General features: G+C 53.7%; 1 protein-coding gene across 8 annotated transcripts in view; it reads right to left on the bottom strand.

Moving 5' to 3' along the window:
* Positions 1–12,441, bottom strand: part of TRAPPC9 (trafficking protein particle complex subunit 9) — a 386,159-nt gene that overhangs the window by 286,996 nt on the left and 86,722 nt on the right. For all 8 annotated transcript variants that reach the window (XR_009740729.1, XM_061438516.1, XM_061438519.1 and 5 more), the window contains 4 exons: positions 9,482–9,567; positions 6,198–6,324; positions 4,140–4,272; positions 2,022–2,185 (listed from right to left, as the gene is read on the bottom strand). Coding sequence is in view for 7 of the 8 variants with exons in the window: in XM_061438516.1 (XP_061294500.1) it covers positions 2,022–2,185; positions 4,140–4,272; positions 6,198–6,324; positions 9,482–9,567 (510 nt within the window). In the remaining variant the exon portion in view is untranslated. The remainder of the gene's footprint in view (positions 1–2,021; positions 2,186–4,139; positions 4,273–6,197; positions 6,325–9,481; positions 9,568–12,441) is intronic.

The following is a 12,441-nucleotide window of genomic DNA, read 5'->3' as shown; positions in this document are numbered from 1 at the left end:
GGGGGGAGGGGACGGCAGCCACGGGCAGGGGGAGGGGACGGCAGCCACGGGTGGGCACAGCAGAGAGGGGACGGCAGCCACAGGCGGGCACAGCGGGAGGGGACAGCAGCCACAGGCGGGCGCATGGAGAGGGGATGGCAGCCACGGGCGGGCGCAGCAGAGAGGGGACGGCAGCCACGGGCAGGCACAGCAGGAGGGGACGGCAGCCACGGGCGGGCGCGTGGAGAGGGGACGGCAGCCACAGGCAGGGGGAGGAGACGGCAGCCATGGGCGGTCACAGCGGGAGGGGACAGCAGCCACAGGCGGGCGCACGGAGAGGGGACGGCAGCCACGGGCGGGCGCGTGGAGAGGGGACGGCAGCCACGGGCGGGCGCGTGGAGAGGGGACGGCAGCCACAGGCAGGGGGAGGAGACAGCAGCCACGGGCGGGCGCAGTGGGGAGGGGACAGCAGCCACGGGCAGGCACAGCAGCCATGGGCAGGCCCAGCAGAGAGGGGGATGGCAGCCATGGGCAGGAGCAGGCACTCACACCGCAGGGTTCCAGCTCAGAACTCAAACTCAGGATCAGAGACGGCCTGCGGGCCAGGAGAGAGGGGCAGACAGACAGACACAGAGACAGAGAAGGCAGAACACCCACTGGGGAAAAGGACAGAGGGCCGGCACAAGAGTGGACTCTCAGAGGAGGACCACAGCAGAGGCGTTCAGCGTCGCTGGTCATCGGGGAAATGCAGATTTCTCCCCCTCCCCCGCCCGCACCGTGGATAAAATGACGACGATGGCCTGGAGCAGAGGGCCCGTGGGGCAGCTGCTACTCCCCCAGGGTGACGGCGCCACTGGCCTCTGGAACAGCAGTTCTGAAGCCCCCCGCCCAGCATCGGACCCTGGAGACGCTCTCGGAGAGGACAGGCTCACCGCCAGAGCCGGGGCACCGCTCTCAACGGGCCAGGTGTGCCCAGGCTCCCAGGGGACACCTGCTCACCTGGCTCCTAAGTCAAAAGCAGCTGAACACGGAGTCCCACCAGCTTGCTCTCCCTGTGCTGTGCTCGTCTTTGGTCTCCGCGGACGGTGCAATTTCTCTAACTTCGTTAGATGAGCTGATCTTATTTCCACTTACTACTCTCAACGCCCAGCCCTCCTCCTACACAGCGTATCCCCCTTCGACCAGTACTGCTCACTCACCTCACTGACCACCCTCTGCGGCCTCCCTCTGCTCCTAGAACATGTCAGGACCACCTCCCCTGCTCACCCAGGAGGGAGCTGAGGCATGTGAAGGATAAACAGTGAGCAAATGCTGAATCCAAAATGTAACACAGTCTTGTGAGCCCGAGCTACGTGTGCCTTAGAACTAGGAACGGCATCACTGGAAGAGGGGTGCACAGGCTCTGAGTGCTGAACCCACAGCAGGCACTGGGCTGGGAGGACGGGTCCCAGATAGTACTCTTCCAAGCCTGCACGTGCTCTTCTTTGCTCGCTCATTCCAGGACACGCCTGCTGAGCACCTGATCGGTGTAAAGAGCACAGGCGATACAGAGGTGTGTTCTGCACTCCGTCACCTTCCTCTGTGAGCTCTTCATGCACACTTAAGATAACAGCTTTACAGAGGTGTCAAATTAAAAGTGGGAGAGGTTTTTAGACTTTCGGGACGCTGGTTATCTATAGGGTCTCTTATGACTCACAGACTTACAAAATGAACTTATGGTTGCTGGTGCGAGGGAGGGATAGTTAGGACTTTGGGAAGGTCGTGAACACACTGCTACATTTAAAGTGGATAGCCAACAGAGACCGACTGTATTCAGCACGGGAAACTGCTCAGCGTTCAGTGCCAGCCTGGATGGAAGGGGAGTCTGGGGAGAGCGGACACAGGTGCAGCTGTGGCTGCGCGCCTCGGGTGCTCACCTGAAACTACCACAATACTGTTAATCTGCTCACCTCGATACAAATGGTGTGCGTATTTTAAAAAAAAGCAAGGTGTCTCTTCTGCAAATACACATTTCTGCAGTCAAACCTACGACAAGCCCCTACCTTTGGTGGTGAGGATTTTTGAGGTCACTTCCAGTTTCTCCAGTGGCTCCATCCCAATGTTCTCCAGTCTCACAACAAGCTGCTGGGTTTCCCCATTGTAAAGCTGCACAGACACGTTAGTAGATATTTCATCACCAGAGGAAGGCTGTAATGAATGTGCGGACCTAAAATAAGAGTAAGAATTATGATCAATTTTAGAAAAACAGAAAAAAAATTGATGGCATTTTAGAGTCATGCACATCACCACACTTAAGCACTCCAGACACACAGACTAGGGAGCCGTGGCTTCAGCGTGGAATTGGTGCCCAGCAACCAGGAACTCCAGGGCGAGTTGCTACACACTGAGCACTGTCCACACACAGACGGCCCTGGGTCACATGATGGCTCTCACTGGCCTTACTGGCTCATGTGTGTATGAACCGTAAGACTAACTGTTGCATCATGGTGAGGGCAAAGGTGAAACAATGAATTAATTCAAATGATCCCTGAGCGTGCTGCTTGCTCAAAAAATTTTTAAATCTCAGAAATGCCCTGGGAAAATCCACAGACTGAAGGAGAAAACTCAAATGAACCCTTTGAAATGATAACGTGGGAGCTGCAGGAAAAGACAAGTGGAAAGCACAGACAGCAGCCTCCACATCCCAGTAAAATCAACGAGCGATGCTGGCAAACCCCTGACAGGAGCAGGGGCAGCTGGCGGGCCCTCGGCACCGGCTAGGCGGGGCCCTGGACCACGCGGGGTACAGCCAGAGACCCCGAGGCTTGCCCAACGCACCTCTGAGGTTGCAGCACTGCAGCCCTGGTCTGAAACTCTGGCCTGAGTCCTACTGACCGTCACTCAGCCCACAGCACTCATCACCCTGGTGTCCCCTTCCCAATGCAAGAGGCAAAGCCACTTCCAGGCCAGGAGGTCACTGTGACCACAGGGAGGAGGCTCTGGAGACAGAAAGGGGACAAATGCCAGCCATCAACGGGGGAGGCGCGTGTGGCAGATGGAGTCAAAAAGCACATCCAAAGCCCGTTCTCCAAAAACAACAGCATAGAGGATCAACGTGAACTCCTTGGCATTTTATATCTTTAGAGCTGTTTGTGAGTCAAGAAATAAATTTTCTCTGTCAAGTAAGGATAATTGACTCCAGTCCTCACTGTAAGTGACGTCTTTCCACATTTCATCACAGAGTCCTCCTCAAGTGAGAACTGTAGTCCATCTGGATTTGCAGGGAAGGTATTTGGAAAAACTGAAACCCAGCTGACACAAGCAGAGAGGGTGCTGGCCCCTGGCACGGCGGGGAAAGAGCAGGGAGGAAGCAGAAGGCGGGCAGCACACAGAGCAGGCGGTCGCGAAGACCGCGTCCCACACGCCGGGCTCAGGCTGGGGGTGCGGGGGAGGTGGGCGAGGCTGGCACTGAGGAGGGGCCCACTGAGTAGGCGACTGAGCCTTCCAAACATCCCAGAAAATGCCGTGACACATTTAGAAAGACAGCCCAAGGGATAAACAATAAAGCATTATCTGTATGAGCAAAAACTGAGACAGTCCCAAATCCCAACAGCAGGGAAATGAATGGGGATGTGATTCTGAGATGGCTTCATGACGTACTTTTTTAAGCAATTAAAACAGAAAACTTTTAGCTTATGTTATGTATTTATGCAAAGAGAAATCTATGATACTAAATGAAATGCAGTATGATCTAAACATACATATATTGTTCAGTGAGCAAACAGTGGAAACACCAGAAAGCATTAAGTCATTCCCTCTGAGATTTCTCTTCCTTCTTTATCCTTTCCTATAATGCTAGAGAAAAAAAAAAAGGACTGTTTTTATTTTAGAAGATAAGACTTCTTAAATTCTCTTAAGCCTCAACTGTTTCTCATAAAAATGACGTTTCCAAAGGCTAATTTCACATTTTGTTCTGATCTTAGTAAGAAACGCCTCAACTCTGCTCCAGTTTGCCGCAAGCAGAGCGCTGCCTGTTGGTCCCCTGGATACACTAACACTCTGGCCGTGAGGTTGGAGGTCGCGAGGGTAACTCCGGCTCCCAGGCTCCGGCCACAGGGCGCAGCACAGGACTCCCAGGGGCCCTGGGGTCGGCGAGCAGGGCCAGTGCCCGCGGGCGCTACCTGGGCAGAGACGTGCTGATCTGCAGGCGGGGCAGCGCAGGGATGACCTCCACTGTGGAGCCACTGGTCTTGATTCCCGGGAGGCTGTCCAGCAGACAGTCGCTGAAGACACCAAACACCGTGGTGTGGTAGCCTGGGGACGAAAGGCCAAGGTTCACCCCCTGGAAGGGCTTCATAGCTCACGCCCAAGGGGGCCCCACGGGTGACAGGGGCGCAGGGTCCCCTCTGACCTGAGTTGAGATTCAGGGCCCATCAGCTGCCCGGTGGGCCCACGGCTCCCGAGCTCAAGTCCACAGCCTCGTGTCCCCGAGCGGAGGTGAGAGTTGGGCCCAAGGCAGGTTGCATCCAACCAATGGTGCACAAACCATAAACGTCACACAAGTTCACAATCAGTGTCTTATCCCTTCACTAATTTGCTTTTCAAATTTATCCATCCCTAAAATGAAAAGGAGAGCTTGTACTCCTTTCTAGGACATAATGGGAGTTAATAAGTATTTGAAAGAAAGTGATTCAAAATCTTGTGTTGAGAGATGAAAGTTCAAGAGTCAATCATTGTTATCATAACTGTTACGTGATGTGGCAAATCTGCTCAATGTGTACAAACACTGTAATTTAAGATTAGCAAAATTTTCATTTAAGAAACACTCCTCAGGTTAGATAAGCACTTGAAATTGTTTAAGCAAAGCTTGGAAATGGCTTTTGAAATTTAAGGTAATTATTATAAACAACATTCACAGTGTAACAAAATCAAGTAACACTTGATGGTAAGTACCTAGGGTGGCAACTTCTCTGCATCCATATTAAACGTTTACATACTCAACAAGAAGCAAGAGGTACCGTGGGGACAAACAGGGCCCTGATACAGCCCCTCGACTTAAAAGAGCTCCAATTCATAGCACCCACATTTCCTTCTTTTTAAAGTATGGTCCTTCAATAATATATCCTCACACCTGGCACGTAGCAGGTCTTCAGTACCCATTTGGTGGCTGAAAGTCAACATTCACTGGGAAAGGAATCTGTTTAAAAGGTGGCTTATAAAGAAAAAATATAAAAAAAAAAAAAAAAAAGTATGGTCCTTCAAAGCCGCCTTTTAAACAGATTCCTTTCCCAGTGAATGTTGACTTTCAGCCACCAAATGGGTACTGAAGACCTGCTACGTGCCAGGTGTGAGGATCCAGCCAAGAAAGCCGGATGCGGCTGGCAAGGAGTGGGCCCACAGGCCATGGTGGGCGTGACATGAAGGAGGGGCTGCCACAGTGGAACGAGGGCAAGGCCAGGCGGGCACCACAGGGGCACCTGAGCCGAGCCTCAAGGCCCCCCAGCAGAGGGACAGCACGAGCAGGGGGCAAGAAGCAGGGCGCGTGCCCAGGATGGGAGCCCTCTACACCTGCCCAGATGTGCAGGGCCCCGCGACACAGCCAGAGTGAGATAGGGAGCCCTGGCGGGGAGCCCAGTGAAGGCAGGACCACTTCTAGCCCAGGGGCCTGCACTGCGGAGAGGTCACGAGGCCGCACCACAGGAAGAATAAGGGCAGAAAGACCAGTACTGATGCTTCGGTGACAAACCCTAGAGAGGGCGGAGGGGCAGAGGGTGTTGACGACACGGGCAGTAACGCAGGGGAGTGAGGGGGAGACAGGAGCAGTCCAGGATGACCCCTGGTGCCTGTCCGGGGACGGGGCCTGGGTCCTGGGTCCCTGGGATGGGACCATGGGGCAGGGGCAACGTGGGGATGGGGGGTGGGGACACACGGAATGTGATGCGCCCTGGAGACAGCCAAGGAGAGTGGCAGGTCCAGGAGAGGGGTCTGGACGGGACAGTAGACAGACGGACTGCCCGAGGCAGTAGGCAGAGATGGAAGGAGAGGAGAGAAGGGTGGCGGGGCCGTAGCCCCAGGGGGAGAAACTCGGAGCGCGCCTGTGGTCCGGGAAAGACAGACCAGTGCACAGCAGCTGACCCCACATCCTGCGCCCTCTGCGCGGTTCGTCTGCGGCGAACTGTCCGTGGTGGCACAGGAGTCCGAGGCCCCCAGAACCACAGCCAGAAAGGCGCTGTCCTTACCGTTCACAGTGATCGTCCCCGTCGTCTGCGGGACCCCGACGAGCGTCACCGGGTAAAGACCAGACTCGGCCGGGAGGGACAGTGCCGCGGGGAGAGACTCGAACTCCACTCCACTCGTGAGCAGCCCCTGCGGCGGGCAGCAGGAGACACGTGAGCGCGGCCCCCACCCTGACCCAAAGCCCCCGCCCAGCCAGCAGGAACGCCCGGGACTCAGAAGACAAGGACCCCTTAGTGACGTGAACAAATGATGGCCTAGAAGCGTGGTTACAAAACAGTCTTGAAAGGGGCAGCCCCAGGGGCGCCTGAACAATTCCATCTGTAATACTAGCCCTGCTTGACACAGTATGAATGTGTGTGCTGCTCTGCTGTTTTACCAAGTTGGAACATAAACAGAAAGAACAAATAAAATATCCTGCTTACAAACAAATGAAAAGAATATGACACATGGAAGCGAATCAGTGAATCTTCTTCCAGTGCGTCTGTGAACCATCAGTCCATCTCTCTAAGAGCCGGGCCCTACACTTGATGGTGGAGGAGACAGGCTGTGTGGCCTCTGGGAGCCACCCGTGACTGCAGGGCCTCCCAGCGCTCGGGCCCTCTCCTCGGCACTGTGACGGAGGCCCCGGCCAGCACAACAGCCAAGAGAAGAAACAGCATGGAGACAATCAGCTACATGCAAAAGCTGCAGAAAAGCCTGTGGTGCCTACGAGGAAACCTGAACTAACAACAGCATTTAGCCCGGTAACAAAGTCAGCATTTACAAAGCAGAAGTGTCTCCATAACCAAGCAATAAGCATATGACAAAACAAAACAGTAAAAATACCACGAACAGGGAGCTTCTCTGCTGGTCCGGTGGCTAAGACTCAGAATGAAGGGGACCCAGGTTCGATCCCTGGTCAAGGAACTAGATCCCACATTCCGAAACTAAGACGTAGCATAGCCAAATAAAGAAAAAAAGAAATACTTTTTTTTAAGTACCATTAACAAGGGATCAAAAACACCCCCTATGTTGGAGTAAGCCTACCGAGAGGTGTGAGAGTCCTGCCCTGAAGCCTGCAGAAGACGGCAAAGGGGCAAAGAAGACCTACATGAAGGAGGGGGTGCCGCGGTCCATCCCAGGAGCGGGCAGGTGAGGGGACGCTGGTGCTGCCCTGAGCCACGTTCTCACGGGGGAGGCGAGGAGAGCCCTCGGGAGATGGAGCGGACCTGAAGGGATGACTGCAAGCTCGGGAACTGTGAAGTCTGCATCTGTGTGTGTGCGCACTTGGGCACACGTACATGTATGTACACACACGTGCAGATGCATGTGGTAGGTACGCGTGAGCACGTGCCCATGTGTGCGTGCATGCCCACTGTTTCTAACTCTGTCTGCGGAAAGCACCCAGAAGCAAGGCTCCCTTAGTGACAAAGAGCACACCTGTGCCCAGAGTTTCCATACATGTATGTAAACACACGTGTGGATGCATGTGGTAGGTACGCGTGAGCACGTGCCCATGTGTGCATGCATGCACACTGTTTCTGTCTACAGAAAGCACCCAGAAGCAAGGCTCCCTTAGTGACAAAGAGCACACCTGCGCCCAGAGTCTGGGCAGGAGCTTGAAATGATCTAACTACGTGAGAAACAGACAACAAGGTGGCCAAGAATGGAAGCGGAGAAACAATTAGGTGGCTCTTGTCCCCAGGCCAAACACACTCACATTTGACTTCTTTTAAACGTGACGGTGCATGCATGAGGTGCGGCTCTTCCCTGTGCCGTTTCCCACGCTTGAAACATTTCGTAATGTGATTCTTTAATTCTGAACATGATTTGTGGGCTATCTCCTAGTGGTAAATTTTATTCTTTGTTCTTCCTCATTTTTTGATAAAAGTACATATTACTTTTTAAAATTAATTTATCTGTGTGTGTCAGGACTTTGTTGTGGCACATGGACTCCAGTTGTGGAGCAGGGACTTAGTTGGCATCTTCGTTTCCTGACCAGGGATTGAACCTATATCCCCTGCATTGCAAGGCAAATTCTTAACCACTGGACCACCAGGGAAGTCCCACATGCAGCTATTACTTTTCAACCAGTTAAAATTAAACCTAAAAAAAAAATGTATAAGAAACAATAGGCATATGATACTTTAACCACTTTAGGGAAAATTCTCTGAACAACTCTCAATGTTATTCCTGGCTTAGGCCAGGAGACAAAGCCACTGCAAGGCCTGACCAAGAGCTAAGCCCCAAGGCTGGCATGTTCTTGTGCAAAAGGAGAAGGAGGGAATGCTCATCCTAATAGGTGGCTCTCATATGGGGGGACCTCAGGTTGCCCACTCAATACTCAGCTGAATTTCTAAGAGCTCCAAGGAACGTGGAAAAACCATGCCTCATGCCAGAGGCCCAAACATCATCTTAAGTAACTACCAGTCTGCCTGCAAGCTCCCACTCATCCTGTGTCCTCAGCGGAGCCTCCCTGACCCTCCATGTGGGTCCCACAGCCCCTCCTGCACCCTGACCACGGGGCAGAGGCCTGGCCTGACACGTGGCCTAGGCGCTCGGCAAGCTCTGAACACGAGTCATAAAACCCAAGAGGAAAGCATCACCTGGCTAACAGCACCCTTCACATAACACAGGGAAGTAACAAAGGGGTCCCACACAATGATTAAGCACAGAGAAGACTTGCAGGACTGGGATCCACCTAGTACATGCAGGGCTCTCCTCCTCTGGGAACACAAGGTCCAGCGAGGAGAACCACACAAACCTCCTTTCCCCGACTGCGGAACTAGGGGAGGAGTTTCAGCAGACACCATTGCAGAGGGGGTACTTAACACTGTGCACAGACACACAGCCTGAACACCTGATTTCAAACCCGAGGCAGATTTCACATTAGTGCTGCAGTCGTTTATTCCCTTATAAATAAAGAGGCCTTGGTCATCTTGTCATCTTGAGCAGTGAAGCAGCAGTGAGGTTGAGTGGGGGGCACACTACAGACTTTGTAACCTCGCTAATCTCATATGAATTTCAACATGATTATTTCAAATATTTCATTCAGTCAACTCAGGTCTGTGTGTATTCAAATCTGAGATATCTTTTGTTCACTGATTCACAGACGTACTGAGGACCGAGCACTAAACACACGGGAATGCAGGATGCGGTCTTCATTCACAAAAAGATTATAATCTTTGGCAAAACAAATCTTAAAAACAGACAGATATCATAAGAAGTATGACTCAAATACTAAGAAACACGTATCAATAGTGAACTAATGTTTAGCCAAAAGGGGCAAGTGAGTGGTGATACGCACCATGTTTTCAACTCGGAGCTCGAACGGCATCGGGTTATACACCATCAGCTGCACTTCACACACGTCTCCTTGAACCCACTGGAAATCTAGAAATACACACACACAGAGGAGTCCATGTGTTAGCTGGTGTTCTTGCATGCTTCCCGTGGCTTCAGATCACTCCTCTGGCTACTTCCCAACGAAGCAGTGGCATCATGGCCATCTTGAGAGACGCAGTTTAAAGCTACGCTGCTGCTGGCTTTCTCCAAAGCCGAGCCCGTTGTCACTGCCACCTGGACGGCCTGTGACTGATGCTTCTCTTGCTGGTGCCAAACGCAGCTTCCCGAACCTGGCAGTAACCGGACGGCACAGCTCCCGGTGGAGCGCCACCACTCGTCACACAGGCCTTCTCAGGCCCAGAGGCTGGCACTCAGGAAGACGGCACCGTGGCCAACTCTAAGTGGCACAGAGCGTGGTTCCTCTCTCCCCTCCTGAAGTCTGTGAGACCAGACGGTGGCGCCTCCTCCCTGACCACTCCCGGGCCAGCTGCAGCTCAGCACGTACAGGAAGTAGAATTCTGAGATGACCCCCAGGACCCCTGACCCCTGGTGTATATGCTGTCTAATCCTCTTCCCCAAGTGTGAACACAAGGATCGGTTATGTTCTGTAACAAAGGGGGAGGAGGTTTTCATATGTGACGAGGGCCCCCAAGCCTTCAAAGCAGTGGGCTTTGAGTTAACCCAAGGGAGATTATCCCAGGAGAACCTGGTCTTCTCAGAAGAGCCCTGGAAGGGAACCTGCTCACCCTGAGTGAGAAGACTCAACACGTGAGCAGGTGTGTGGAGGAGGCCTGGTGGCCAGGGTCTGAGAGCAGCCGTGATGACCTGAAAGCGGTCCAGGTGACACCCAGCAGGTGGACGGGGACCTCAGCCCCACAATCCCAAGGAACCAAGAACCCGAGGGAGCTGAGAAACAGACCCTGCCCAGTCGAGCCTCCCGATGAGAACACAGCCCCAGCTGAGACCTGGATCTCAGCCTGCAAGACCCTGAGCAGAGGCCCACGCTAACACAGGCTGCACTCGTGATGCAAACAGTGAGAAAAATGCATTTGTGCTCTTTAAGCCACAAAGTCGGTGGTCATCTGTGTGCAGTCCCCACCCCCACTCCACTGCCCTCTCCTCCCTTTGAGATACTCCACGGGGCAATTCAGAAGGGACTTGACAACCAAGCGAGCTAGAGGGCAGGAGCCACTGTCCAGCCCTTGGAAGGCTGTCTCTGACTCCCCATCATGCCCTGGTGAGGGAGGTACCACAATCCCATTGTTACAAGGCAGGGACCAAGGTCCATGCAGGTTAACAAATGTGCTGGGAATCACACAGCCAGGAAGTGGTGTGGCAGGGATTCAAGCCAGGTCTCTAAACTCAGAGAAGTGTCTAGAATGGACAGTGGTGGATAAAGGCCTTCTCCTAGAGTAGACACTAAGATTTACTGACCAGCATTCTTCAGCTTCATAGGCTTTCATAAAGACACCATTTTCCCCCAAACACTTTGCACCAGGCCCTCGCACAGAGACTAAGAGAGGCTGCGCCAAACCTGTGGCATCCTGAAACTGCACGCAGTGAAGAAGCAGCCCACCAGGCGAGCTGGCTTTTAAAATGCCTGTGCAAGCAGGTGCCTGTATGCGGTCTTAACAACACGGTGCAGTGGTCAGCAGGGCACAGATCATCCTCATCCACCAACAAGGACACAGACAGGCTGAACCATCCATCATTCACGGCCCTGACAAATGAGGCCGCCGGGCCCACCTCCCGTCTGCCTGGCCCCACAGACTTGGCTGCTCTCACACTGCTATTCCCCGCTGGCTCCAGAAACCCAGCTCTCCTCAGCCGCCTCAGGCTGAGAACTCCTGCTGCAGGGCACAGGGCTCCCAACCCGCCTTCAGCAGCACCCCGAGCACATCACTGCCTCAGCGGTCAGCACCCAGCCCTTCCTCACAGCCGAGGAAAACGTCATTTGTTTTAACAGGTTGCTGCCTGATAGTGAAGGAGCTGTTTGTCTTCTCTGTCATGGTCAAATGACCATCATTTTAAAATTCATTTTCCTGGGGCGCTGAAAGGAATCGTTTATACTCACACAGTCAGAGTTGCTAAAGGTAAACCTAAGATAAATCTTTATTAGAGGAACAGTTTTAATGTCTGACAAGAGATCATCTCCTTCCCGGGTCTTAGCGTGCCAGAGGACATGCTACAGTCTGTCCCAGAAACCTCGGAAAGGACCAGCCCTGGAGGCTATTAAACAGCCCTCTGTCTCAGGCCCCCCTACAGTGCTACACGGCCCCCGGGCAGGTCTCAGCTGTGGACTAACAGCCTCTTTCGGGGGCTTCTGTCGACAAGCTCATCTCTTTCCACCATGCTGGCTGGACCCATCTGGCAGAGGGCACTCCTGATTTCTCACTGTACCCCCAGCACCTTGGACAGCGCACACGACGCTGCTCAGAGCCTTGAGTGAACAGCACTGGATGCTGTGGTGTTAGCGGCTCCCTCAACCCCTGAGGAGGCCGTGCAGTGGGCTTCTAGCGTCCCCTCCCTGCAGAGAGCGCAACTGCAGCCCGGGGAGGCCAGGCAACTGACCGAGGCCATGGGACGGCTCCCGCCTGTCCATCCTCCCAGGCAGCTGCCAACCTTGGGCACGAAGCCTGGCCATGCCAAGTCCTGGCACAAAACCCGTCACCTCTCTGTGCTCACGCTCAGGAGGTGCGCAGCCATCACTGCGCGTGGAGTTTAGATGGAAAGACTGGTAAATTACTCCACGTTAGCGCGGAAAATGGTCCCAGGAGCGGCCCCCAGGGTTTCTTCCCCTCTAATACTCTGTGTCCTCACTGTGATAACTCCCCCCAGTTACAGACAGAGATTCATTTATAGAGATGGGGATTTTGGGTTAAAGACATGTGATTCTTCAAACCTGCAGGCAGGTACTTGCTG

The sequence above is a fragment of the Bos javanicus genome, chromosome 14 (assembly GCF_032452875.1).
Source record: "Bos javanicus breed banteng chromosome 14, ARS-OSU_banteng_1.0, whole genome shotgun sequence".
Taxonomy (NCBI): domain Eukaryota; kingdom Metazoa; phylum Chordata; class Mammalia; order Artiodactyla; family Bovidae; genus Bos; species Bos javanicus.
Note: the sequence above shows the minus strand (reverse complement) of the source record. Positions and strands in the feature narration are given on the sequence as shown.